The 23,514-nt window shown below is 34.7% G+C and overlaps 1 protein-coding gene and 1 pseudogene across 1 annotated transcript; one reads left to right on the top strand and one right to left on the bottom strand.

Annotated features, from left to right (window-relative positions):
• Window positions 1-210: 210 nt before the first annotated feature.
• On the top strand, window positions 211-3,132 carry LOC120197799 (farnesyl pyrophosphate synthase). The gene is made up of 12 exons (XM_039199195.1): window positions 211-557; window positions 983-1,007; window positions 1,100-1,215; window positions 1,334-1,420; window positions 1,603-1,719; window positions 1,816-1,904; window positions 2,004-2,055; window positions 2,289-2,384; window positions 2,536-2,580; window positions 2,676-2,765; window positions 2,845-2,916; window positions 3,003-3,132. The coding sequence occupies exons 1-12, from the start codon at window positions 246-248 to the stop codon at window positions 3,129-3,131; spliced, it is 1,230 nt and encodes a 409-aa protein (XP_039055126.1). The 5' UTR covers window positions 211-245; the 3' UTR covers window position 3,132.
• A 7,106-nt stretch (window positions 3,133-10,238) lies between these two features.
• LOC120197798 lies at window positions 10,239-12,773 on the bottom strand (annotated as a pseudogene).
• Between the last annotated feature and the right edge of the window lie 10,741 nt (window positions 12,774-23,514).

The following is a 23,514-nucleotide window of genomic DNA, read 5'->3' as shown; positions in this document are numbered from 1 at the left end:
TTAATCTTAAAATACCTTACGTATTTAAATACATTCGAGCACACAACCTTTGAAAGATACCAAATACAACTGAAACTATGTTTTGAATGGATATTAATCTAAATTCAGATTTGGAGTGCAGAAAAGTTTTGGGTTGGACCAGAAAATCAAGCGGTGTTTGGGGGAACTGAATCAAATAAAAAGAAAATTTGTTCCACAATACGCACACACGCACACACACATAGAATTGGTTGCTTTGGCAAGAAATGAGAAGGGTACGGTGCAGATTGAGACAAATACCTCCCAAGAAAGCGCAGCCGCCATTTTTTCTACCCACACCAACTGCACTTACATTGTCCAAATTGTTATCTGCTTCCTTTCCCTTAATATTTATACCACCATCACCATCGTCATCATCATCGTATCTTTCACTTCAGTTTAGTTCCTGCTCCTTGATCGGCACAGGCATGAGTGACCCAAAACCCAAGTTTTTGGAGGTCTACTCTGTACTCAAATCAGAGCTTCTTGATGATCCGGCCTTTGAATTTACCGATGATTCTCGCCAATGGGTGGAACGTGTAATTCCCTCTCTCTCTTTTTTTTCTTTCTTTGTTGTCAATTGTTTGCATTGAGCTATTTTTGTTCTAAAATCTAAAGCTGTACCCTTTCTGGGTTTTTTATTTGGATGCTCTCGGTTCAAAGAACAGGTACTAAAGTTCTTTTTTTGCAGCATTAATTCTATGTGTGTGTGCGTGTGTGCAGTAGTCCCGGAAAGTTTAGAATTTTTCGTGAAAACAAAATGAAAAAGAGAAGTGTTTTTAGCTGATTCTTAAGAATTTCCCGGGGTTCAGCTACTGTATCAATCCCCCATTAATTAATTTTATCTTGTAAGCTTTGTATAGTTTCTGTTCCATGACTTCTTGCCATCCCTCTCCTTTATTTGTGGGTAGTATGTTATGAATAATAGTGAATCATGATAGTCTGTTTCTCCTCTTTGTTGCAGATGCTAGATTACAATGTACCTGGAGGTATGGATTCGGTTAATGTTCATCGTTCGAAATAAAAAACGATAAGTGAACTGTATTTTTATGAGCGTGTTCACTGATTTTGTTGTTGGCAGGAAAGCTGAACCGAGGCTTGTCCGTCATTGATAGCTACAGGTTGTTGAAAGATGGGAAAGAGCTGAGTGATGATGAATTGTTCCTTGCATGTGCCCTTGGTTGGTGCATTGAATGGGTGTGTTTTAAGGATGCATAATCTTCACTGATATTTCTTCTCATTTTCATCCATAGTTGCAACAGTTGTGTTGCTTTTGTTGGACTGGAATCAACTTTTCCTTTCTAACATTGAACAGCTTCAAGCATATTTTCTTGTTCTTGATGATATAATGGATGGCTCTCATACACGCAGAGGTCAACCATGTTGGTTCAGGCTTCCTCAGGTATGATGTAACAAGTGTGTTCCTCCTAATGTTACAACAAAATCATGCTAGTTCTTTAGTGATTTCGAGGGATACATCAGTTTGCAAACTGGTTGAGCCTCACGATGGAGTTAGACTCGATATAGCCGGTAGGTTAACTTTGTCAATCATGTGGAAATTAACTTCTGAAAGTTTCATTGTAGGTTGGGTTGACTGCTGTTAACGATGGGTTGATTCTGCGTAACCAGATCTTCAGAATTCTCAAGAGGCACTTTAGAGGAAAACCTTATTACGTGGATTTGCTAGATTTATTCAACGAGGTGAGTTTGTTGTTTGCACCGGCTGCAGACAACTGATGTCCACTCACTTTCGATATAATCAGGTTCCGCTGATGTATCTGAACTATTTTTATATAGGTGGAATTTCAAACAGCCTCAGGGCAAATGATAGACTTAATTACAACACTTCAAGGGGAGAAAGATCTCTCAAAGTACTCATTGCCAATGTAAGAGAGTATTTGAAATTGTTGCATTTATTGTAACTTTAGTGCAAATGGTACTCTTTTCATCACTTTTTAACACATCAAATGGTGTGTTTCATGCAGCCACCGCAGGATCGTTCAGTACAAGACAGCTTACTACTCATTTTACCTTCCGGTGAGTAACTTTCTACGTTATAAGTCATTTCCCCCATGATTTGCTTCTAGCTACGACTTGGCCATTCGTTTTTTAGGCATTTAACTTCATACATATTGTCATTTCATTGTATCAATGCTTCCATATTCTTGGACAAGTGATAACTGGTATTAACTAAACAGTGCAGTTTTATATCACAACGTGTTTAATCTACTTTGACATTTCATTGCTTCTGTTTTCTCCACCAAAACCAGGTTGCATGTGCATTGCTTATGGCTGGGGAGAAACTTGACGATCATACTGATGTGAATAATGTCCTTGTTGAAATGGGGACCTATTTTCAAGTACAGGTGACCGATAATTTCCAGATTTGTTTTCCTGTTCGTTTAGAACGGAACTTTCTAAAATAAATATCTTTTGTTGGAAAAGTATCTCTGCCAACCATTAGGTAATCGAACATCTTTTATTCTCTGGTGTTCACCTAAAGAACTTATTTTGTAGGATGATTTTCTAGATTGTTTTGGTGATCCTGAGGTAATTGGCAAGGTGAGTATCGGGGAGGTGCTAACAATACGAGGTCTGTGTCTGATAATGCAATTGGTTTGATTTGTTTAGTGTTTACTTTTTTTCTACTCTATTAGGTTGGAACTGATATCGAGGACTTCAAGTGCTCTTGGTTGGTTGTAAAAGCTCTGGAACGTGCTGACGAGGAGCAAAAGAAGTTGTTATATGTAAGCAGGAATATATTTATATTTATATACATTACACAATAGTTTGGAGTTGCTTTACCTATATGTGTTTGATTACCAGGAGAATTATGGAAAAGCTGATCCAGCATGTGTTGCCAAAGTGAAAGAGCTCTATCAAACCCTTGATATTCAGGTTTGTCCTGGTCCAATCTGCTTATGCTCCGCATTCATGAACTCGATATTCGTTTGGTTGATAGACACACGGTACACTACTTGCAGGGTGCATTTGCGGAGTATGAAAGCAAGAGTTACGAGAAGATAACGAAAAAAATCGAGTGTCATCCAAGCAAAGCAGTACAAGCTGTGCTGAAATCATTTCTGGCAAAGATCTACAAGAGGCAAAAATGAACAAACTTTAGCAGAGCAAAGAAGAATAAAACTAGCAGACTATGAATTTGCGTCTATTAAAGATTACAAACATTAAGCATTCTTTTTTCTTCTTGTAGGCGACGCTGAGTAAAACTGGTGTTGTGTACGTCTCTCTCATTTTGGTATTTTCTCAGCATAAAACAGTTCAAGTAGGGTGTCATCGAGCTGAGTCAAGTCCGAATAATAGCAAGAGTTCAAGCTCGACTCAATATTCGAAGCTTGATACTCGGTTAGAAATTTATTGAACGTCAAAATATAAGCTTATGTTTGACTCGAAATCTATTCTAGCTACCCGAGCTCGATTATCAATTGTTTTGCTCAAGCTTAATTATTCAAAATAAAATACTACTAACATGAAAACTATGTAACCATAAAGTAACGTTATGGACTTGAATTTAGTACAAGAATGTTAATGAGATTAACAAGCGGACATGGATTTTTAAATCTGAAGTAGAGGACTAAGTTCCTGATGATAGAAGTATGAGGATTAAATTATACGAGTATAAAGAGTACAGGGACCTAGAGCATATTTTAACCTAAATGATAATCCTTTTCTCTTCTATAATAGATCGTAAAACACGTTGGTAGAATGTTAGAGATAGAATTAATGAACGAATGAATGAGATTTAGATGGCGAATTATAAGCAGTGTGGAGTAATTATCGTTAAGGCAAAATATAGAAATAAATGGTTACAAAATTTAACTATTTTTCGTTCCTCACATCGGTATTTCTCCATTGGAATCATATTACAAATATATAAATATATATCAAATAAAGATAAAGGCATGGGCGAAACAAAGCCTCCAGCGATGGAGCTAAAGGGCAAGGAGTTATACGTGACGGAACTGAGCTTGGAGGAAATCAAGAAGCACCCCACGGTGCATGTGTCACCAAGGGCGGCCAAAGTGAACAAGGCATCGACACCGTCGGGGAGGTCCAACTGCCTATGCTCCCCCACCACGCATGCGGGCTCCTTCAGGTGCCGACACCATCGAGTTTCCGGCATGTCGAGGGGCGGCTCCATCGGATCTAACCTGTCTAACCTTGCTCTGATCCGCCATCACCACAAATCACCTGAACCCATCACTGATAATCTCCAATCTCAGACCAGCTTTTAACAATATATACACACACATGCACACCAAAATATTAGTATTATTATTGTTTCAATGTACATGTAATCTACTCCTCAAATGTATCATCTTTTGCTCCATCTTACACTATAGTATTAATATTCAAGTTGTAGGCACTGCATTGCATGCCTCTAAGGAGCCTGTTCATATTACATAATATTAAAATTTTCTTCAAAACTTGACATTTATTATTATTTGATTACTTCCTATGTTTTGTCCTTTGTTGGAATGATACTTTATTAGAAAATTTTGAATATAGAGACTAATATAAACTCCAATCCATAGTTCAGGGAATTTTATTGAAATTAACCCTTTTAATCAATTAATTGATTTATAATGTATTTGCCATTTTTGTTTATAAATTAACTAATTCCAAACATTCCTATTTTTCATTTCTGCAAATTATTGAAATCCCCACTTCCTCTTCAGTTCCACTCCCATCACCACCGATTTCACAGATTTTCTATTCTACCCTAAAGCACTCTCCTCGGAAACAAGGTAATAGTATTTTCTTTTCATCTATTCGTTTTTTCTTCCGTTTGTTTCCATAGAAAATTGAAAGGATACATTTTTGAATCTCCGTGAGATTAAAGTAGGCAGCTTTAATAAACTTTACAGCTTAGATAGTCCAATTATGTTGGCAATTCGGTTTTGTTTGTGATGAAGTTTTATTTTGTGTGAACTGGGCCTTTTTGATGTGTATTTGATTTTGAAGTAATTCCGGTCTCTCTGTGATTTTGTAGAATGGATGAAACGACTAATTCTTTGTTGGTAGGATCATTCATTTTGTCCTCTGCTTTGTGATTCATGAATATGCTTTGCCTTGTGTTTGGTGAATGTCGGTTTAATTTTGTAATAAATTTATACAACTGTTTTGACCTGCCTCCTTTTTCCGATTCAGACTCGGACTTTTGGCATTCAGTCAGCAGAATCAAGAAATGGTTAAAAGGTATATCCTGTTGTTCGCCTCTATACTGACTGTTTGTATGGAAAGAACGGAATGAAAGCGTTTTGATGCGAGGAGAATATCATGTTGCGGTGCATGGACGGGTTGAAGCATTCATGTCTTCAGTGGAGCGTTGAATTACAAGTTTGTTGGGTGCAAAACGAAGCAATACTCTCTTCCTCTCTTAAGTTTTTGTTCAACTCGTTCTCTCTCTGCCCTGAATTTCAGTATTTGTCTTCAGCTTTTTCTTATTATTATTTTGAAATCGAGGGTAAAAAAAAATCAAAGGTTTCAGCTTCCTTTGATTATATTTGTTTTCCTGTGATTTTTATCGGGGGAAAATCGCAGATTCTTAGGAACACAATTGTTTTTTACGTGAGCAAAATTCATCTATTTTTTTGTTTACATTATAGTTCAAGAGATCTGGGAGGACGTGTGTAGTTTGTTGCAATCCTCTTTTATTTTAAGTCTCTGCCCAACGGTTCTATTTTGAGCAACAGTGATTCGGCAGCTTGGATCTGCTTTAGCTCACAGGATTTTCAGTCTGCTTTAGCTCACAGGATTTTCAGTTTCAGCTTGGATTTTCCCGCTGGTAAGCTTGATTTTAACATCCTTTTCTAGTTAGTTCCAAATTCCCTCCATTGAAATCCTCGAGAAAGGTTCCAAATTTCCTCACTCGATCCAGTTTTTCCCCTGATTATTTTTGGGTTGAATGAATCATACTTCTTTGTTCAAGTGCTAGTATGATTTGGTTTTCGTTTTGGTGAATTAGATTAGATCTGGTTTCTGGGATTTGAATTTGGGTTTTTTCTTTCCTTTTTGAATTATTTTCAATTAATTTTAGGTCTACACGTTATTTCCTTTATTGGGTTTTTATTGTTCTTTCTTCGAGTTGTGATCTCAATTTAGTTATTTTTAATCTTCAGTTCTGTAGGTACTTTGGTTCAAATTTTCGTGCCTTTTGATGCTTAATTTCGAAGGATAATATTCGACTCTGCGTAGTTTAATTATTTGTCTTTTACTCTAGAATAATCCAAGTGAAGTACATGCTAATCCACTACTGGTAATTGATGGTTATCAAGGGCTTTCCTTTTATCTTCATTCTTCACCTTTAAGGCACTACTGAAACTATATTTTGCTATAGTGCTTTGAGTAGGATTTACTAGATCTGTTTTTTTTCCATTGTCCTAGACCCCTAGTATCTTATATCATTATTTATATTTCAAATTTAGTATAACTGTTATAAAGATTTATAAATTTTGTTGTGATTTTACCACTTGATTTCTAGCTGCTGGCCTAAAGTTAAGTAAGATAGTGTTAATTTGTCTTAAAATCCTATTAAGTAACCAACTAGGTTTCTTAGTACCCCTCATTTCTCTAGCGTTTTATTGGTGCATCTTCTGTCTTCTTTGGATTCCTTTTTCATAGTTCCTCATAGCTTCGGCTACAGATGATTTCTTGAGGTCATGTCCTTCTTTTAGATCTCATAGGGCGTATAGGGGAAGGTCTCGACAGAGTGGTGTCAAGGAGACTAGACTTAGAGTTTGTTTGTTGAATGTAGGCACTTTAAATGCTAAGTTACTGGAGCTAACCAACGTACTTAGTAATAGGAAAATAGATTTTGCATATATTCAGGAGACTAGATGGAAAGGGGCTCGCGCCAGAGAGTGTAATGAGTACAAGTTGTGGTATTCAGGCGTGGATAACGCTAGAAATGAGGTGGGTATCTTGGTATCCTCTAGGCTCAAGAAAAATGTAGTTGAAGTTTGTAGATACTGAGATAGGATTATGTTGATTAAGGTTATTATAGAAGCGGAAGTGGTGAATGTCCTCTCAGTGTACGCACCACACGTTGGCCTAGGGGAGGGGAGAAACGTTGCTTCTGGGATCAGTTAGATGATGTACTTAGGAGCATTCCGGAGGCCTAAAGAGTTTTCATAGGGGGAGACTTCAATGGCCATATAGGTAGTGCAACTGACGGGTATGACGGTGTTCATGGGGGTTTCGGTTTTGGTACTAGGAATGAGGAGGGGCGTACATTGCTTGAATTTGCTACTGCACACGATATGGTGGTCATTAACTCTTTCTTTAACAAGAGAGATGTGAACTTGATTACATTCCATAGCGGGGTACATTGTACCCAAATCGACTACATCCTGGTTCGAAATCGGGATCGATGGGCTTGCATTGACTGTAAGGTGTTCCTTGAAGAGGCATGTGCATCACAACACAGATTGTTAGTTTTGGTGTTCTGCGTACGCCACAGGCGGAGCACTCATAGGAGGGCTAAACTTGGTAAACCTAGGATCCTTTGGAAGAACTTACATGGAGCGACATCTTATGACTTTAGGAGTAAGGTGTTGTCAAGTACATGTTTTGGAACTACAAACTCAAATGATGCAGATATGTTATGGAAAAATATGGCAAATTCCATCAGAGAGGTGGGCAAAAACACCATTGGGTTGTCGACAGGGAAGGTCAAGGAACATAAAGAATCGTGGTGGTGGAGCGACGAAGTCCAAACTAAGGTGAAGATAAAGCAAACTTGCTTCAAGGAGTTTCTACAATGCAATGACGACGAAGAAAGATCGAGAGCTAAACAAAAATACAAGGAGGCAAAGCGGGAAGCCAAGAAAACAGTGGCTAAAGCAAAGGATAAGGCATACGAGGAAATGTACAAGAGATTAGACACCAAGGAAGGACAAAACGACATCTTCAGGCTTGCAAAATCCAGGGAAAATAAGAAAAAGGATCTAGGTAGCATTAGGTTTATTAAGGACAACAATGATGTTCTTTTAATGAAAGATCATGATATTAAGAGGGTTTGGGGTAGTTATTTCTTTGGCTTATTTAATGACGGTGCATCTCTCTGTAGAGATAGTACCGTTGATGTGTTAGTCGACCATCATCCTGCGGCCAATGAATGCCCTATAAGTAGGATTGGGTTTGAGGAAGTCAAAATGGCTATTAGAAAGATGGGGAGGGACAAAGTTGTAGGTCCAGATAAAATTCCTATCAATGTGTGGTTGACCCTAGGAGAAGAGGGAGTAAATTGGTTTACCAATATCTTTAATATTATTTTAGAGATTGTCAAGATGCCAGAGGAGTGGAGAGAGTCTACGGTGATACCAATCTATAAGAATAAAGGAGATCTCCAACGTTGTGGCAACTACATAGGTATTAAACTACTCAGCCATACCATGAAGCTATGGGAAAGGGTGATAGAGGCTAGGTTGAGACAAGTTACTAGGGTTTCGGAAAACCAATTTGGCTTTATGCCATACAGGTCTACTACGGAGGCGATTCATATACTTCGACGGCTTATGGAGAAATATAGGGAAAAAAATAGAGATCTTCAAATGGCGTTCATTGACCTTGAGAAGGCGTATGATAGCGTTCCCCGTGATACGATCTGGAAGACCTTGGAAACGAGATGGATCCCAATTACTTATATCAGGGCGATTCGTGATATGTACTGCAGATCTACTACTTACGTCAGGACTACAGTTGGCGACACCGAGGCATTCCCGGTGGAAATCAGACACCACCAGGGGTCAGCTCTTAGCCTTTACATCTTCGCCTTGATTATGGACGACATCTATTGTGCGACACCAGACGGTGTTCCATGGTGTATGCTTTTCGCTGATGACATTGTCCTAGTTGCCAAAACAAAAACTGAGCTGAATAGAAGATTGGTTGCCTGAAAGACTGCTTTGGAAGTAAAAGGTCTAAGGATCAATATTGAAAAGAGAGAGTATTTATGTTCAAACTTCAGTGAAAATAAAAACGATGAAGATTTAGAAGTATGCATAGGGGGATACGTTATCCCCTTAAAAGAATGTTTCAAGTACCTAGGGTCTATGATACATAAAGATGGGGGTGTAGATGATGACGTTACATATTGTATAAAGACGGGATGGCTAAAGTGGAGGGTTGCTACTAGAGTTTTGTGTGACAAGAGGGTGCAGTGCCTCTAAAACTTAAGGGAAAATTTTATAGAATGGCTATAAGACCAGCGCTGTTGTATGGATTAGAATGTTGGGCAATCAAGAAGGATCACGTAAGGAGGATGGAGGCCGCAGAAATGATAATGCTACGATGGGCATGTGGTAGAACTCTATGGGATATGACACCAAACTCTGATATTAGGATGTCCTTAGGGGTAGTGCCTGTATCCGAAAAATTAAGGGAGGGAAGACTACGGTGGTTTGGGCATGTCCTTAGGCGACAACCGTCGGATGCGATCAGGAGGGTAGAGTCGATTACAGTCGACGGTGCCAGAAGGAGAGGAAGACCAAGGCGGAAGTGGGAAGACTGCTTGAGAGCTGATTTGAATGATTTAGCCATTATCGAGGACATGACCTCTGATAGGAAAGTATGGAGACTTAAGACCATGGTAGCCGAGTAGTGCGGGTCACAGACATAGGGTGTAACACCTCTGTCTTCTTTTTAATGCTTTTGTAATAATTTCCATGACTTATACTTTATATACGTTTCTGTCATTAGAATTTATGAAGTCTTAGAACTAGGGTAGCGGAGTAGTGTAGCGTTAGTTTAGGTTTTTAACCCATTAGACTTTATTCCTTCTCGTAGCTTGCTACCGTTGACTATTGTGTATCCTTCTCTTCAAGTTCCCTCTTTTTAAATTTAGTCGGGTCTTACGTTTCTGTCTATATGCAGATATTTTAATGCAGAGATTTATTTACAAGAATTACCTGCATATGAAGATTGTTCAACTATGCATTTATTTATTTATTTATACATGCATTGCATTTTATCTTTATCTTTAATTTGCTGAATGTCGGAGGTCTTCCACGGAAGCTGCTCTCAACCCTGGCGTTGGGGGCAACCTACTACCCTACCTCCCCCTTACCTCATTATACATGGGAATAGGGTTTTATTGCTGTTGTTGTTGTTGTTGTGTTGAACGAAAGCATTATTATGACATTGTAATATTCCGAAAATAAAATGCATTCAAGACACCACAACTTTCAAAAGAGGCACAAAGTAACATGCGAACTTTCAAAATAATATCATACTAGCAAATGAAATTCAAATCAAAACAGTTTAGTCAACTTCCTCCATCTTGCTGCCTTCGGCATCTGCATCCTCCAATGGTGGCATATCGGCGTCAGCATCATCTGTATCCTCATCGATACTCAAACCAAGTTTCAACATCCTGTGGATTTTGTTGCCAAAGGTGTTGGGGTCATTCAGGCTGAAGCCAGAGGTGATGAGAGCAGTCTCAAATAGCAACAGAACGAGGTCCTTCACCGACTTGTCATTCTTGTCAGCATCAGTTCTCTTTCTCAGCTCTTCCATGATGGGATTCTCATGGTTGATCTCCATGGTTTTCTTTCTTGATATGTATCCAGCCATGCCGTTATCCCTCAAAGCCTGAGCCTTCATTATTCTTTCCATGTTGGTAGTCCAACCATACTCACCAGTGACCAAACAACAAGGAGAATCAACCACACGGTCAGATACCACAACCTTCTCTACCTTGTCACCCATTACATCATTGATAACCTTACAGAGACCATCAAAATTTTCCTTTAAAGCTTCTTTCTTTTTCTTCTCTTCTTCACTCTCATCGAGTTTTAGACCTTCTTTGGTTACGGACACAAGCTTTTTTCCCTCGAATTCCTTGAGCTGACCAACAACATACTCATCAATAGCATCAACCATGAAGAGAACCTCATAACCCCTCTTCTTCAACTTCTCAAGGAATGAAGAGTTCTCGAAAGCCTTTTTACTTTCACCGGTGATGTAATAGATGTCATTCTGACCCTCCTTCATTCTGGTCACATAGTCCTTCAAGCTGGTCATCTCATCACCACTCTTGGTGGAGTGGTAGCGGAACAATTCAACAATCTTGTTTTGGTTTTGAGAGTCCTCATGGATACTAAGCTTGAGGTTCTTGGAGAAGGCCTCATAGAACTTGTTGTAATCCTCTTTGTTCTCAGCAATTTCAAAGAAGAGCTCGATGCACTTCTTCACCAAATTCTTGCGAATAACCTTCAAGATCTTGTTCTGTTGCAACATTTCTCTAGAGATGTTGAGAGGAAGGTCCTCAGAATCGACAATACCCTTCACAAAGCCAAGGAATTCAGGGATCAGCTCTTCACAGTTGTCTATGATAAACAGACGTCTGACATAGAGCTTGATGTTGTTGGGCTTTTTCCTCGTGTCAAAGAAGTCAAATGGTGCCCTCTTGGGAACAAAAAGAATAGCCTTGAACTCAAGCTGCGCCTCGACCAAAAAGTGCTTGACAACCAAATTCTCTTCCAGTCATTCGTAAGACTCTTGTTGAATGCAACATATTCCTCCTTGGTGATCTCCTCCGGCTTCCTCATCCAAATCGGCTTCTGCTTATTCACCAAAGACCACTCGTGCTAGACTTCCTTAATCTTCTTCTTTTTTTTCTCTTCCTTTTCATTTTCCTCATCAACCTCCTCGACTTCACCTTCTTCCTCCTCCTTATCCTCCTTATCCTCATCATCAAAAGCCTCTTTCTCGATAGTCTTCTCAATCCAGAGGGAAATAGGATAGTTAATGAACTCAGAGTGCTTTTTAATCAAGTCCTTGAGGCGGCGCTCCTCGAGGTTAGTCTTCCTTCAAGAAAAGAGTCATCTTGGCACCCTTACCAAGGCTCTCCCCAGAGGTATCCCAAGTGACCGTGAACGACCCACCAGCTTGGGACTCCCATACATACTGCTCATCATCGTTATGCTTTGTGGTAACAATAACTTTCTCGGTAACCAAGTAAGTCGAGTAGAAACCAACACCGAACTGACCGATCATGCTAACATCAGCACCAGCGACCAATGCTTCCATGAATTCCTTGGTCCCAGACCTTGCAATGATACCCAAATTGTTCACCAAATCTGCGTCCTTAGTCATGCCGATACCACTGTCGATGATTGATAGTGTGTTGTTAGTCTTGTCCGGGACAATGTGAATGAACAGCTCTGGCTGGGCATCAAGCTTGCTCTTGTCTGTCAAGCTCTCAAATCTAATCTTGTCCAAAGCCTATAGAACATTTTAAAACATCAATTTAGGTTCTGGTATGCATTCTTATTCAATTTCTTAAATTAATGCAAACATGAAAATGCTAAGAAATCCTAGTAACGGCAAGCAGATTTCATTGAGTTTCATAAAACAGAGATTTTTTATTCCGATTTCGAGTATTTCATACCACAAATAAGTGAAAAAATAATACTAAAAGCAAAAACTTTTATCAATACAAGGGGCAAATATAAACCAGCATAGAAAGGGGCATATATATAAGGGGAAATTCCAAATTTCCTTCATTTAGATAAAAAAACAATATCTGTTACATCAAAGCACAGACAGATAGGATCAGTTAATACAAACAAACAAAGAAAATGCAGAGAAAAACTTACATCGGAGGAGTTGCTGATGAGCTCGCGAAGAAAGATCTCCTTGTTGCTGTAGAAAGCGTTGATAATCAAACTGAGAAACTGGTTAATCTCAGCCTGAAAAGCAAACGTCTCAGTCTCCGCCATTGATGGACAGCTCCGATCACGAACACAACCAGGAGAACAATTGAGAAATAAGAAGCAAATGGTTGGTATAACGCTTGGCTCTTGAATATCGCGGTGCTCGTAGAGAGACTTATAGGAAGAAGAGTTTGTTCTAGATCTTCTTTTTTTTCTTCTATTTTTATCGAATAATTTGGAGGGATAACGACTGGGTTTAATTTTTCTGGGGTAAACTACAAACATGACCACTTTCATTATGAGAGAATTTTCATATGACCATTAATTTTTCAATTTTATCAATAAAATCATTTAACTATTTAAATAATGTCAATCAAGTCACTTGTTGTTAACATTTGAACAATGTTAACCAAGTCGTATGTCATTAACATTTGAAGGATGAGATGATGTGGTAGTTGACGAAATTGGTATATTCATATATTTAGTTCTTGTTACTTACACATTCTATCAATTTAGTACATCTAATTAGCAAGTTAAATTTATTGAAAATCAAATTGATATAATGTATAAGTAATGCAGACTAAATATATAATTATACATGTTTTATTAACTATCACGTTAACTACTCCGTTAACTATAGGTGATTTAATTGACATCATTTAAATAAATAAGTGATTTGATTGACAAAATTAAAAGATTGGTAGTCAAATTGGAACCTAATCATAGTTAAATGGGAGTGTAGTTTAACCATTTTTCTTGGAGATGGTTTGCTACGTTTCATATGTATGGTCTAATTATGGTTTAGTCCCTTTATTATGTTAACATTTGATATTTATTTTTTTATTTTAATTGAATATACTTTGATCCTCAGTTATAATATTATTAGCAAGTCTAAGTTGATGACACTATTAGTTATTTTTCATTAAACGAATGAAGTGAATTTTTTTAAAGAAATCTTAAATATCTAGATGACATGCAAATTTATTATTCATAGAACACGATTTATTAGATTCAAACTTGACTTTAACTATATGAACTAGAAATAGTGGGGGAAATGGCTCTACACAACCAGGGATGGACCGAGAGGGGGCGGTCAGCTCCTAAAATTTTTAAATTCCTATATATTTTCTTTGTATTTTTTATTGAAAATTTGTTTTTGCCCCCTAAAATTTTATAAGTTCGCACATATTTATAAATTCGTCCCTCCTAACATGAAATCTTGCATATGTGCCTGTATACGACCACTTTAACGATAGAAATCAATGATTCATAGATACCAAATTATGCAAAATTAAAACCCTGTAACAATCATAGAGAGTAAAGCATAAAAATCAAGTGAACCAAAAGAATTCTGCACTTTTACTGGGTCAGATTCACACCAGCTTAAACGGGACTAAAATGAAAAAAAGAATAAAAGCATTTTGACGTGGCAAAAGGGCATTGGCTATGGAGTTTAAAGGTTGTTGAGATGGTTCACAATTGCCTTGTTCTTTCAACTTCCTAGCTATGTATGTATGTGTGTATGATTATCACAGGTCAAATGGAAAACTTTACAGTTCAATACAGATGGTTGAAGGATGTTTTGACAGGCATGAAGATCAGAAGTACAATGAATTCTTGATCATTATAGTCGCCTACCGGCGGATTCAAGTCTATGTTAGGATGAGTATGTGCTAATCTTGAAATCCCATATAAAACCTGTGTGATTAATATATATGTGTACACCCTAAAAAATTATTTCTAAATCTGTTGCTTCCTAATGCAACTACAACATCAAAACGGAAAACGAAGAGAAAAAGCTGTAACCTTGTCCTGTGCATACATTCATTGGAAATTGGATACGAAATTTAACAACTCGGTTGAGGCAAATATTGTGTGTAGCCCTCGTACTCGGATCTTATCAACACTTGAGCCAACTTGCCGACCACTATTTCCACTGGTTTTTACTGTACCTTCTTTTAGGTAAGAGAAGAACACTGATACCAACAAACTTTGCAGCAAAGATTAATAAAAATTCAAGCCAAACGAATGTAATATGATTCAACATACTGCTCCAAGATTATTTAGTTTTATCCAGGGAACATTATTTTAAAGTCAAATCAAACATGAAAAAGGCATACCTTTCTGGAGACAACGACGACGACAAATACAAAGTCGGATCCAGCCGAAAAGTGATGAAACGGATAGGGAAGGGGGGCAAAATTTTGCTGTTTTGGTTTCTGTTCGAGACCCAAGATACTCCGCTAATATAATGCCAGTACAAGAATTATTTTTTTAGCTTCATTTTGCTAAACAATAATGGTTTTTATTGGGTGGAGGAGAGTCTTTGCAACTCCTTGAGTTTTCAAGGAATGCCTTGGATTGAACTTCCAAAGTCTTAATGATTTGATTCATGCTGCAATGCAAAGTATCAGCAGCAGCAATTTTTAGGCAATTGAGGTGTGTTGATTTAGAAGGGAAAAAAAACATGCATTGCTATGTTGGGATGTTAGTATTGTTCAAAATACGAGAGTTGGACTCTTCTTATTTCGTGATATATCTATTTTATAAATATAATATTTTTCAAAATTGTTTTACAGAAATGATACTCATTGATATTCATTTTAAGTTATTCTGTTTTTATTATTACACTGTTAAATAATTAACAATGTTATGGTTGAGCAATTATTTTTAAAAAATTATGAAAAGGGACAATTTTTTTTTTTATTTTTGTGTGAAAATAACAGCCTTTCTTCTTTTTTAAAAAAATTATTAAAAGGTCTAACAAGTGGCTTTCATGTCATGTCAGTTCACATCAGCATAAAGTCAGCCACATCACCTTGTTATTTCTGATGAAAAGCTTCGTTAACCCTAAAATTTATAGGAAGCGTGATGGGTACCGTATATGGTTCCGTGGTGCTCAACAGGCTAACAGCTACATTCTTTCACTAGTATTTTTTGGCATAGAATCCATGGCCATGTGTGCTTCCATCCCTTTGTGTAATGGATTTGGATATATCTGGATTATATGTGGGCTGGCTGTATGTATCTGATTCAAGTATATTGGGATCTTCATACTTGTCAAATATCATGGCTGATGGGATGGATTTGTAGGCAAGCAACTTCCATGCATGGCATATTCTGGAATATAAACAATCACTTGATATGATGGGATATCATCTAACAATCATATATATATATATATATATATATATATATATTAATAAGAATAGACCTAATATTTTTATATTAGGTGGACAAATTTATAATATTTTAGAGATGATTGACTTTTAAAATTTAAGAGAGGAAAAAATTATTAATAGAAAATATAAATAAATATTTAAATTATATAAAAAATTAAAATTTTTAGAGGATGACCACTCTCGACCATCTCGATCCTATTATATATATATATAATTTAGAAAATTGGAAAAAGAAAATAATGAAGTTTACTCTCAATCAATCAGTCTTCTCATGACCAATCCATTTCATTACTTTTTAAATACCTTTAATTTACTATATGGAAGATTTTGGGCTAATAAGATAATTGGGACATAATATTATTTTATATTATTAATGTAATATCCTAAAACAGGGCTAGTGACTAAAACGTGAATTTTGAAAGTTTTGTGCTTAATTTCGAAATAAGTTAAAAATTTAGGGATTTTATTGTAAATATTTTGTGATGGATGGTTTAGTAAAGAATGAAAGAAGAAGGGTAAAATGGTCATTTGACAAAAAAAATTATCTTTCTTTTTATAGGCTATATAAACGTGGGACGTGAGGGAAAGTTTCGAAAGAACTCACCATTCTTCTTCTTCTTCTTTCTCTTCACCATGAGAGCCAAAGTAAAGGTAAGTTGATTTCATCTTGTTAATTCCTTGAATTTATAGGTTGGGTTGGAATAATTGGGTGTTATATAAGCTTAAGGAAAGCTTATATAAACTTAAAACAATAAGATGAGTGAATTATGATGGGATTTGTAAAACGAGTTTTAAAGATGAATTTTGATATGATTTGGTTTTTAGGGTTTTGATGAGATTTTTGACTTGACATAAGAAGAATTAAGAAGTCTAAAGCATTAGAATTGAATTTGGATCATGTTGATATTTTGGTATGATTCTTAGCTTTAAGAATTTGGATGAAATATGGGAGATTATAAGGTGTTGGAATGCTAGAAATTAGTTATAATGGTTATAGATGAGTTTGATAGCATAATAAAGGGTTTATACATGAAAATTTGGGTAAGTATTGAGGAATTTCGGGTGAAAATAATCTATTCTGGGCACGTGCATCGGTACACTATGAAAATGCACCGATGCACTAAGACCAATTTTGAAGGTGCATCGATACATTAATGGGTGCATCGATGCATGGGTATTTCGAATCTAATTTGTGTATCGATGCATCCATAGTGCATCGGTACACCCCTAAAGAAAAAAGTGAATATTGGTCTATTAAATTCGTTCGAGTTATTAGCATCAAATTACAAGGTTTAGATGTCTGATAATTACCTTAAAATGTATATTTACGTAGATATCGAGCACGAACAAGTTCCAGAACGATCATCAAGTTAAGATTCGATTGAAAGAAATGAAATCATAAAAGTGGATGGGAACTTAGTGAGGTCAAGGTGAGTGCATATTAGTTAGTTTATGGTGCTAAATGGAAGCAAGACTTGTGACAAGTCTATTTTCTATGTTAGAATGCATGAATATATGATTATACGTATATGAATGACATGAATTATATGTATGCATGATTATATGTGTTAACATGCTTTTGAATGTAATGATATGAGAAGTTTGTGCTATGTGATGTATATATATATGAACATATGTGAAAGTGAACTATGTGACTGCATGAGAAAGATATGAGCCATATGATATGATATATGTGAACATGAGAAAATAAAGTATATGATATGAACTATGTGATCCTATGAGAATATGAAAAGAAGCTATGTGACTACATGTATATGTGAAAGAAGCTATGAGCTTATATGACATGTGATATGAAAGTGTATATGTGAAATGATATAAGTGAAAATGCCCATGTTATATGATACGAGAGCTATAGGTATAGTTGGCATGCCAAGAGTCGAGGGTTACCTACGTTCTACGGTTCATATAGACAGTTTACCTATGTTCTTCGGAACATATGGACAATTACATAGGTCCTTCAGGACAAATTTCATAGCCCCTAGTGGGACCCCTTACGAGCTGTGGTGACAGCATAGTGCACAATCTCAATAGACTCACATATCTACAGTTCTCACTGGTGTACATGGGCTAATAAGAGATAACATTGAATACAATGTATGTGATATATATATGTGTTTTGTGATATGAATTATATGATATGATATATGTGTGTTAGTGATTATTGTAAATGTTATAAGATATATGATATGAACTTAATAGATCATATAAACAAGAAAATAGAAATATGAATGGTAATAATATGATAATGATAGGAAATAAGATAATTATATCCATGTGTGGATTTGATATATGAATGAATATATGTTTGGGTATGATGTGATAGCAGTAATTGTTCATGCATGATTACAAGTTATAGTTTACACTATATGTTTATTGCCTCACTAAGTCATAGACTTAGCGTGTAAGTGATTTACTCGTAAGTTTCAAGAAGAGTAAAGAGCAATGTGGAACAAGACCGGTCAGTTCTCCTTACTGAAGGTCAGATCAGAAGAGAGGTGAATAATATGTATTTTAATATATAAAGTTCTAGTTGGCATGTATTCAAAAGAATATATTGTATAAGCTCTTAATAGTTTTGTAAACGTTTTGAATAAGTTATATGTTATAAAAGTTTTAAATTACTCACTATTTTATACAAATAAAATGTTTTGAAAAGTTAATGTGACACCTCGGACTCGTATTCGGGTCGAATACGGGTTGGGGGTGTTACATTTAAACTATTATATTATATTGTTAATTTATTTGATAATAATGTGAGATTATTATATTTGATTGAAGTGTAAAATTGTTTATAATTAAATTTTATCAAATTATTATTGTGATATTATTTTGAATCAATTATTGTGGTATATTTACTTTTTTAAAATTTAAACTTTCAATATTAAATTGAAAATATGTGTATAAAAATTTATAGAACTATTTTCATCACACTAACTAAATTTAAAAAAAAATTATATTTAACATATTATTAATATAATTAGTATATTAAATACTATTTTAAGAAATAAATTTATAAAAACAAATATATTATATTTACTTTTATCATAGTGTAAAATAGGACTTTAAGTTCTTTTTTTAGTGAGTAATTAAAAATAATAGTTGAATTTATTTTTAAAAAACAATCTTGGAGTTAGAAACTCACACTTACATGATGATCAAGGTTTCCAACAAATATAAATAACAATATATTTTTTTTAATTCCTAGAGAATTAAAAAGTAAGATAATTTTTAAAATTTCAAGACTCTTAATTATTTGACATTGAATGTACGTATCCTTATATACTTGATAATCGAATCACATACCTCAAGGATAACAACAATCTTTTAACCGTTAAGATTGTTGATTTGTGCTCCTTGATTATGCTTTTAAATAAGAAAGATGGATGTTTTAAGTTTCAAACAAAATATTAAAATGAGTGTTGAACTTATAATCATGTTCATAATGTCCGCAGTGCTTTTTAATTCTGCTTCTTGTTATTATTATTTTCACATATCTTATCACGACCTCATTTTATTTTATTTTATAATTACTTTTGTCTAGTAAATAAGAAAGACTTTGACATTAACAATCAGCAAACAAAATTTGACTGAATGCAGCTTAAAAACTTTAAGTCAAATACTTCTAATAGTCCCTATACTATGTATGAATTATAAGTTTAATCTTTGTATTTTAATTTATTCATTTTTTAATCTTTATACTTCTCTAATTTTAAAATGTTAATCCATGACTCAAATAATAGCCGTGAAAATTATGAAGTCAAGTTATGGTTTTTGTCCATGTATTATATGTAAGTTGTAGATTTAAAAGAAGTATAAAGACTAAAATTGATCAAATTAGAGTGTAGAGATTAAATCTATAAGTTACGTATAGTTTTGGGACTAATGACAATTTAACCAAAGCTTTATTGCAAGAGCTTTCACTATCTTCGAAGTTGAATTCCATACTTGTCAAGCTCATGATATCATAAACAAATCAATTATAAAAAAGAATGCAAATAAAAATGATGTGAAGGGGGACCCAAATCCTGGAATTAGGGAAAGATTAGGACATCAATAGTGTGATTAGGGGACAATGATTTGACCCAAATGCATGACAAAAACCTTTTACTTTTTTATAACAACACAAAATCACAAGGCAAGGATAGGGATCGGTCTCTTTAACAAAACGAATTAAATCAATAAACCAAAGAAATGACAAAAGAACAATGGGGGAATGCCTAGAAAGTGTTCAGATTGCTCAACTTTAATGCATTTGATATTAGTGATATGGATAAATTATGAATTTCATCACTCAATTTTTAAGGTTTCTTATTTTGGTTAGTAAATTTTAAATGTTTTCAATTTACTCATTGAACTTTCGGTTTATTCTTACTTTGATCACTTGAGTGTTAAATCATAAATGGAAGGACGACATTACAATCACGTGTGTTGATGTGGACTATTTTTTATATGAAATTCACATGACATCCATGTCATTTTCTTAATCTTTTATTTTATTTTCTTCATCCAAAGATACAAATTTTACAGTTTCATCATTGTATCATGATGACACTGCAATTATTATTCTCTCATCTCTGACTTCTTCGATCACTTATGATATCGATGAACTCGCACCACTGTCTCCTATCACTCTATCAATTTAGATTTTACCTAAATCACTTTAAAACTCGTAAAATTCAATTCTAAACCCAAAACTCACACAACCATAAACTTATCTAAAGTAAAATATTCATCATCCAATCAGTTTAGAATAAAGATATACAACTTGTTTTCTCATTTTTCACCTGCCCACGATTAGAATTTAGAAGAAGATGTTTTATCATCGAGAAAAAACCCCGAAACTAAGAGTTTTTTTTAAATAAGAAAGTTTTATTGTGTTCCATAACTAGCGAAACACATGCCATCACAAGCATTCATAATTCTACGTGACTTTCGAGCATGTACCTCCACCTCTTGACTGCCATTTCCATCTATATATAAACAATGCATTTTCCCATCATCATCATAATATATTATATATATTGTGTATATTATCTCTCTCATGTGCAAGTCTCCTATCAACAACAACAAGCAAAACAAATAAAAAAAAATGCACCACTAAGCAAAGTTGTTTGATATGGTATATTAATGTTTGGATTAAACAAATTATTATGTTAGTCGAGTCTGCTGTTGGTTCAGCTAATCTTCTACAATTGCCATTAAGAATAACCAGCAATATTAGATCACATCGTGTGACCCTTTCTTGTTGCCTACTAGCTTCATTTGATTCCCATTTGCTAAGATTTGTGATGCTAATTACATCTTAAATTATTAACAAATAATGTGAGAGATCAAGTTATCATGTGATGAGAGAGAGCTCCATTTTAATAAATTTCTTGATTTGTTTGAATAATTAATTAAAATTAACACGAAATATCAATGTAAATTTGTTTATGATTTTCTTTTAGGATTAAAAGATTAAACATAGAAAAGTTGAGGGACTGTCGCATCTCTAAAAAGTTTGATACTCTCGTATGGATGAAATATTTTTATATATTTCATTGATGATTTATTTTCATGTTTATTGAAATTTTAAAACTTCACACACCCTAAAATTTTAATATAACATTTTGAAAATCCGAATCTTTATTTTAGAATCTTATATCCGTCCGACTAACATTAAAACGAAAGATGAAAAAGAAGGAAAGTCGTATTGACACAGAAACTATGATAGAATCTTACAAACATAACCTTTTCATTTCATTTCATTACATTAAAAATATTTCCAAGTAGAATTTCACCCAGAAAAGTGAAGAACAAAAAGGTAGAAATTGGACAAAGAGGGACCATTTGAATTTTTATTTGCTTTTATTTGATTATTTAATATCAATGCTCCCTTTTGTCTCTTCTTTTAATGCTACTGTCCTTTATCACTTTGTTTCTCTTTACTTCTATTCTTCTTCTTATTTCCCGGCTTTCAATTTCATGGATCTTCTCTTTTACACATTTTTTTATAGGACAAATCTAATTTATCCTCAATTAGGGTTGGGCATGGAACCTGAACCCGACGGGTTCTGACCCAATTGGATCGGGTCGGATTTTTTATATTAAAAAAAATGGATTCTGGTCGGTCGGTTTTTTAAAGGTGGCGTTCGGGTCAGATTCGGGTTTAGGGTGAAAAATACCCTACCTGTAAAAAATATAATTTTACTTTATATATTTAGTAATAATTACAATAATATCCATCTACATATTATTTTTCAATTAAATCACTGTTTTTATTGAATAAAAATAATATTTTTTATTATTTCGGATAGGGTCGGGTCGGGTTCGGATTTTATTTCAAAAAGTTGGGTCGAGTTCGGGTCGGTGGAGGGTATATATTATGCGGGTCGGGTCGGATTTCGAGTGGAGGAGTCATTGTTCTCGGGTCGGGTGGACCAAAAAACCGACCCATGCCCATCCCAATCCTCAATTTTTTTTTTGTACTTGGAAAGTTATTATATAATTATACAATTATAACATATTTCAATAATTATATTGAATTAAATGTAATTAAAGTCTATAATTGAACCCATGTGATTTTAATAGTTAAAGAGATAATATTGTTTTTCTTTGAGATTTTGGATTTGAGCAACTGCGTCTGCAGGGTGTGTTTGCGTTGTCAAGGTGAAGAAATATTATAAATCGATACTAACTTTATTATCATTCCAAACTATTCAAGAAAAATTAAACCCTACAATCACACTTTTCGATATTTGGGAAGGATGAGAATTGATATAATTATACGTGTAATTATATTATTTAATTTTATAATAAGTATTATTTTAAAATTTGAACTTATGTAACTATATAATTACAATTTATGGTATCAAACACAAAGAATTCCAGTATTTTTTACACTATACTAGTCAAACATGTCTAGAGAATTAATAAGTAATAATTATATTTCCATACAATTATACTTTGGTGTTCAACTACGTCTCAATTTTTTTTAAAGGGTTAAAATTAAATTATAATTTTTCAGAACCACAAAATATAATTTTACCATTATACCAATTTACAATGTCACAAATTTTAAAGCATTAAATTAAAATTTTAACATTCTTGAGGCTAAGGCCCCTAGCTTGCAAGGGTGGCAACCGTTCGGTTCTGTATTGGACATTAGTTAAGAGAAGTTGGAAGGTGGTGCAGGTGGGTGAAGATGAAGGTTCATTAACCATTTCCTGACTGTACATTGTGATTTATCTGACATTTGCTAGTACATATGAGTGGGTGAAAAATATATGGTCAAATTACAGGGCAAGTATCATTAATGGAGCAGAGTGAAAAACAGTACTGTTCCCTTAAATTCTACCCCAGAATGGTCTTTATCATTCAATTGTTTCAACAAGAAGTTTATGATCCTACATATTTAGCTAACATCATTCACTGCATTATTTGGACGGTTAAATTGTCATTCTTTAATAAATTAATATTATACACGTGTCGTCGTCTTACTTGTGAGAAAGTTAAAGGAAAAAGGAGACTTAAATCTGAGACTCCTAAACAAGTCATAATCCTTAACCAAGCTTTTATTTCTTTTCCTTCATCTGTCTCACCAATAAGATAATGACACATGTCATAATCTTATTAGA

This window comes from Hibiscus syriacus, unplaced genomic scaffold, assembly GCF_006381635.1.
Source record: "Hibiscus syriacus cultivar Baekdansim isolate YM2019G1 unplaced genomic scaffold, ASM638163v2 tig00117056_pilon, whole genome shotgun sequence".
Lineage (NCBI taxonomy): Eukaryota > Viridiplantae > Streptophyta > Magnoliopsida > Malvales > Malvaceae > Hibiscus > Hibiscus syriacus.
The sequence above is the reverse complement of the archived record's forward strand: the minus strand, read 5'-3'. Positions and strand labels throughout refer to the sequence as shown.